This window comes from Phoca vitulina, unplaced genomic scaffold, assembly GCF_004348235.1.
Source record: "Phoca vitulina isolate PV1807 unplaced genomic scaffold, GSC_HSeal_1.0 scaffold26, whole genome shotgun sequence".
Classification (NCBI taxonomy): domain Eukaryota; kingdom Metazoa; phylum Chordata; class Mammalia; order Carnivora; family Phocidae; genus Phoca; species Phoca vitulina.
In genome coordinates this window covers 24,891,510-24,897,509 of record NW_022589729.1, presented here as the reverse complement: position 1 = coordinate 24,897,509, position 6,000 = coordinate 24,891,510, and the positions used below count along the sequence as shown (strand labels likewise).

The window sequence follows — 6,000 nt, the reverse complement described above, 5'->3', positions numbered from 1 at the left end:
GTCTCAGTATTGCTTGGGTAGACTCTCTCTGCCCACTTATTTAAAATGGAATTTAGTCTAAGTTCTTACTGTTTCTTCAAAGTCATGATCTGCAAAGCCCCTTTAAAAGTATCTCTTTAAGGCTTTTAAACCCCTCCTATCTTTAGCTTGTTATAGAGTATACTTCTTATACTTGACTCCCTTGAATGTCATGCACTCTCTTCCTGGCCTCTAGTTTTGCTAAATATGCTGCCATAATAGCAAGTTAATAGAACACAAGTATTTGCTTACAGATATTTAAAGAAAACCCCTGGATAGTTTTCCATTGCAAATGTATTTGGAGAAATAGGTTCGATAGTTGAGTACTTGAATTTGTGACTCCTGACACATATTTCTTATTAAGCTTACCTCCTGAAGAATAGTGCTCCTATTCGCAGCTATTTTATTTAAGAAGACACTTGCAAAAAGAGAACATCATCATTTTTATGGAATCAATGTTCTATCTTTTAGAGATTGAAAATTTTTTAAATACATAGTAAAAAAGACCGGGGAAAGAAGTGAGAAAAAATGAAGAAGGTTAGTAAAGCAAGAAAGGAAAGTAACATGAAACTTAGAGATGGTTCAAAACATAACTTGTCTACTTCTTAGCTGTGAGAACTTGGACATATCACCTAAACCCTCTGAACTAGATGGGTAAGATGGGGAATAATAACATTATTTGTCTCAAGCATTGTTGTACAAATTAGATTATGCAATTAAAGTGCTAAGCATATTCCTGGGCATAGCAACAGCCCAATAATTTAGCTATGGTAATAATCAAAATAAAATCAATATCATACCAAAAACCTCATTATAATGTTATTATTCAGAATTTCAGATGTGGGATTATTTTCATTTGCTCAAAGGGATGGTGTGCAAATTTAGCTCTGTAGTTCCCAGTGGCCAGTGACAGGGTAAAACAATGAGTTTGTAAATATGAAAAGATCTATTCACTGTAACACAAGAATCCTTCAATAGTGCTTTCTAACCGAGGATTGTAGAGTTACTGCAAGGGTTCTGTTTGTCTGTAAGTCCCTTAAGTATCGTATATGGCTCAAATCATAGTGCCTATTCGTTTTAAATGAATCCGATATTGTGATAATGATACCAATTTATTTAATTGTGTTACTGAATTCATAGTAGCTTTTTACCAGTATGCATTTTCCTAACCAATGGACTTGCCAAGGACACTATCAGAATCATGAAGAGTGCTGTACATTCATTTGCTGTCTTTTAATCAAAAAGATTGGGAGTGTATTGCTGAGGGGGAGAAAAGTTAGCTTTTGTAAAAAAAACAAAAACAAAAACAAAACAAAACAAAACAAAAAAACCCCACCAAAAAACAAAAACCCCAGCTCTCAATTGCATCGCTCTTCTTTCCCTCATCAACAGCACTGAAGACCTCTCAAGTCACAGAAGCACTCTTTTTTTAAAGCAGGATTTGCTGCTGTAGACAGGACTTTCTGATTCATGGCTAGCCCCACGGGGATATCTGTCAAAGATTTGGGGCAAAGCTGTTAAGCTTTAGGAGAGTGCTTTTGCATAGAAAATGGGTCTGACTGCTAAAATTGTTCTATTGGTGGGGTTTGAATATCTTCCTAGTAAATGACACTGGTTGCAAAAATTAACCAGATAGGTAATTGTTTAATTGTTCACTTGGTCATTTTGAATCAAATACATGTATTTTCTACTAATTCAATCCTTGTGTCATCTTGCCAACCCCCATTTTGGTATATCCACCCTGGGTCTGTTTTATCATCTCATAGGTAAAAAAATTCTTGATTATTTGGGGGGGGGGGGAGGATATGATTTTTTAAGTCATAATGAATAGTGTAAGGGAGTATTATTTGGAGACTTAAAAAAACATCTTCCTTGAAGGAAAAAATCTTTTAAAAGGCCTACTAACTTGGTCTAATTACTTGAATTAAGGAAGTAAGATGCTTTTGCACTGACTTTGAACAACTTTCTTGACTTCCTGCAAAGAGGATTCTTGACAGTATTTTTGGAGAAGTTAGTAAAACCGAATCTGACATCACTACCTAGCAGTTTGTGTAGCTAGCAAAGTGGTTTGTTCTTAGGGTAGCAGAGGAGGAAATTGCTCCCTGTCTGATAAGACAACGGCAAAGAGTATGCATTCATTTCTTTTATTTTTGACTCAGTTTCACAAAGAAAACCTTTTGCAGAGATAACTATTATTTTGCCTTTCAGAAGGACGCATGCTGTTTCATAGGAATACGGCTGATTTCCAGATATGACCATGTATTTGTGGCTTAAACTTTTGGCATTTGGCTTTGCCTTTCTGGATGCAGGAGTGTTTGTTACAGGTAAAGTACAAGGATATTAATCTATCCTTAGTTATTTTTTTTTTCCTTGTGGGGGGACGTGGGTTTGAAATAGACATAAAAATAAGTTAAGTGTTGGTGATTGGAAATGAGGAAGCTCACTATAAAATGGTCAAAGCTATTGTAGCTCAGAGAGACAAGTCTTGCTATGTGACAGAATACATTGTTACTGTTTAAAAAGGCATAAATGTTTTGGGGAAAAAAATCACAATTTAAAAGAAACGTCTATCCGTATCTTTGTTTACAAACTGTTCAAGGCTATTACAAAAGCAATGTTGTTACTTAACCCTCAAATACGTGAATATAAGTTTATGAAAGTCTGAAGAAATCTTAATGACAAAGCAAGTGAATTTTCATCCTTTTAACAAAAAATGATTTTTTAAAAGTCATAATATGGCTTTGGTTGCATGTAAGCCACTCTTTCTTTTTGAACTGGAGTTTGCTTCCTCAAATTTTGATTACTAGTGAAATATTTTTATTGAATACTTAGCTATATGATAGTTTAAAATAATACATTTGGGTATTTAACAAAATATTAATTTTATGCATACTCTCAACACAGAATATATTTCAAAACAAGTTTTTGGTTTTTTCCTAATAGTTTTAATGATTATTTGCTTTGGAAATTTTTACGGGGCCACCGCCCTTCCTGGGTGATGGGTAAATATTAGAGCCTTGATGAGATAAAAATATTTAAACTCTTAAGAGTCATGCAAATACTATATTCTATAGGAACATGTAATGGGGAATCTCAAATACTCATTTAAGTTGAAGATCTTGGTATATTTGTTATCTATTTAATGGACATTTCTTGAATAGTTTCGGTTTGGGTCATGAGTGCATTTCGGTTGATTGTTAAATGTAACTAATAAATCGATATTTAATAGATACTACTTATGATGTAGTATCTAAAAGCTGTTCTTCATTATTGAAAGGACATTGAAAATGGCATTTTTGTAGAAATTCCAAGTAAGTTTTTAAAAAAGGGAAAAAATATTTTTTAAAAGTCTTGCTTACTTGAATTGACTTTGAAATCTGTTTTTGACTTTCCACCACTCTTCTTTCCTCTAAAAGGCAGGGCAGTAGCTGCCTCTAGAGCTTGTTACATTGTCAGTTGATACTTTGTGTAACCAAGAAGAGTGGAAAGCAGTGTAAGATACTGTTTGGTTTTTAACTGCAAAGATGGGTTAAAATTTGTTTATAGAAATACAGCATTTTGTCTTAATACAAAAAATGTTATCAATTTACCTTCCCTATAAAGTGAGTTTATCATAACCAAAACCAAATTATAATGAATAATGATTTTAACCGAGTGATAATATATATATTATCATAAATCAGAGTGAATATTCATTAAAAATTCCCACTCAAGAACTGTTGCAAAGCATCTCTAAATGAGCACAAAGAAACACTGAAGTATTTTCTAGGACACAGAGCAAATCACCACAAAAATTTTAACTCACTCTATTAAGGATTTTTACCATAAGAAATATCTTTCAATTTATGATCAAAATAAGAGAATATAAAGTTATCCAGAAACCTTTAAATTAATTGTGCTGAACAATTTGTACTTAAATAAATGGATAGATATACATAGATTTATTTTGAAGGATCAAGTTTTTCTTCAATTGCTTATATAAATATCAAGAGCAAATACTTTTTTAAAGGCAGTGATAGTCTTCCTGAAATTTATACTTATTTTTAGAAAAAAACCATAAGAATCTAATTATCTATGTCTGCAAATCTTACTTATCCTTTTAGGTTCTGAGGGACGTTTTGTAATTCAATGTATGATTTGGGAAGTTATTAATGTTTTAAATTATATTTTTCTTTATTAGCAACAAATGAGTTTGATTGTATGCTTGATTTTAATGTGTTACAATTGAGTTTAGTGATCATAGGAAGTATTAGGCTTCTGGGCATCAAATTTATATTGTGTACTCTAAGGGAATAAAAAACCAGAGCCAGGGCGCCTGGGTGGCTCAGTCGTTAAGCGTCTGCCTTCGGCTCAGGTCATGATCCCAGGGTCCTGGGATCGAGTCCCACATCGGGCTCCCTGCTCTGCGGGAGGCCTGCTTCTCCCTCTCCCACTCCCCCTGCTTGTGTTCCTGCTCTTGCTGTGTCTCTCTGTCAAATAAATAAATAAAATCTTTATAAAAAAAAAAAAAACAGAGCCAAATGTAGAGAGACATCAATTAATGGATAAATATATGCACAATTCAGATGTGTTATTTAATACCTAAAGTACAAATACAGGCAAAGCAAAATTAAACTTTGCCATGGCAACAATGCTGGGTTGAGTTTTATGCAAAACTTTCTAATCTCTTTGCTCTGTGCCTCTTTGCCATGATAACTGGAAACCTTTGTTAAACATTTCTAAATAATTCTAGGGGATGATGATAGTTTTGAGAATGCAGATAGAGATGAGTGTTCTCTGACTCCAAAAAGGTGTAAAGCTAGGCAAATCTATCAGTCTATAACATACCAGCTAGAGTTTATGAGTTAGATTATGTGAGTTATGAGTCATAACAGTTTAGATTCATTTCCTGGTCATAAGTCTCCATTTTCCCAGCGACATTAAAAGAAATATTTCATGTTACAAACATGTATTATGCCTTGCACATCTCAGGCTTTCAATACAAATTATGAATTGAATTTAATAAGCAATCTTATTAAGTCCTAAATACTCCACAATTTAGAGATTTGTGGGTATAGACATTATTTTTTATGAATCTTTTACAAGTATTTTTCTAATAAAAGTTTGCCTGTGATCCTTATCATTGCTAGAATTTGAAATGCATTTTGTTTGAGAAAAGGTAAGGTGGACTTAGGGATCTGTCTTTCCTTTTCCTCTCTTGTTCTATATAATTAAGTAGAGGGGCAGAGTGGTTAGCTTGGGGGGCTAGGTCTTTTCTCTGTTCTGGGATACTTGATATCCTTTCACCAGTGACAATTAACTAGTGTAAAGAATATAGATATTTAAAAAAAAAGAATATAGATATTTTGACACTCTTCGTATAAATACACATATACTGATACACACACATATATATTCTAGTGTTTATGTGTGAATTATACAATACACACATACACGTATCTACTTATCTATCTTCTGGTTCTTCATATTTGTCTGCTTTTAAATATTGGAGTTCTATGGGCTTTAATCCTTGGCCAGTTTTATTCTTGTTTTCTCTGCTCAGAGTTCCTTACCATTACCTGCTATCTATTGATGATCCTGATTTTCCATCTCCAGACTCATTTCTCTGAGGTGCAAGAAAAAAAAAAAAGAAAAAGAAAAAAATCTGAAATATATTTAAATGCTCCTCAAGTCTTATAATTTTACTTTTTAATAATCTTTAAAATCTTTTCCCCTTTCTTCATCTCCATTGACATCGCCTTAATTCATGCCTTTATCATTTTTTACCTGGAGTATTATTATAGTTTCTCAATCTCTCCGCAGTCTCATCCATTTCCTTCTATACTCTACACCTTAAAAATATAAAATAAAAGGAAGAAAAAAACCCTCTGATAACTTCTCATTGCCTTTGGTATACACGCTAACCTCCTTGCCAGAACAACTGAGTCCACCAGTGAGCTAGGAGCTGGGCCTGGACCTGGGCAGGGAGTATTTTGTCTTTTT

At 33.4% G+C, this 6,000-nt stretch overlaps 1 protein-coding gene across 1 annotated transcript in view; it reads left to right on the top strand.

The window, feature by feature from the left end:
• Positions 1 to 2,059: 2,059 nt before the first annotated feature.
• PTPRC (protein tyrosine phosphatase receptor type C) overlaps positions 2,060 to 6,000 on the top strand; it is a 119,558-nt gene continuing 115,617 nt past the window's right edge. Inside the window, exons 1-2 of the mRNA XM_032422180.1 lie at positions 2,060 to 2,145; positions 2,227 to 2,342. Of these exons, the coding sequence (XP_032278071.1) occupies positions 2,270 to 2,342 (73 nt within the window). The 5' untranslated portion in view covers positions 2,060 to 2,145; positions 2,227 to 2,269. The remainder of the gene's footprint in view (positions 2,146 to 2,226; positions 2,343 to 6,000) is intronic.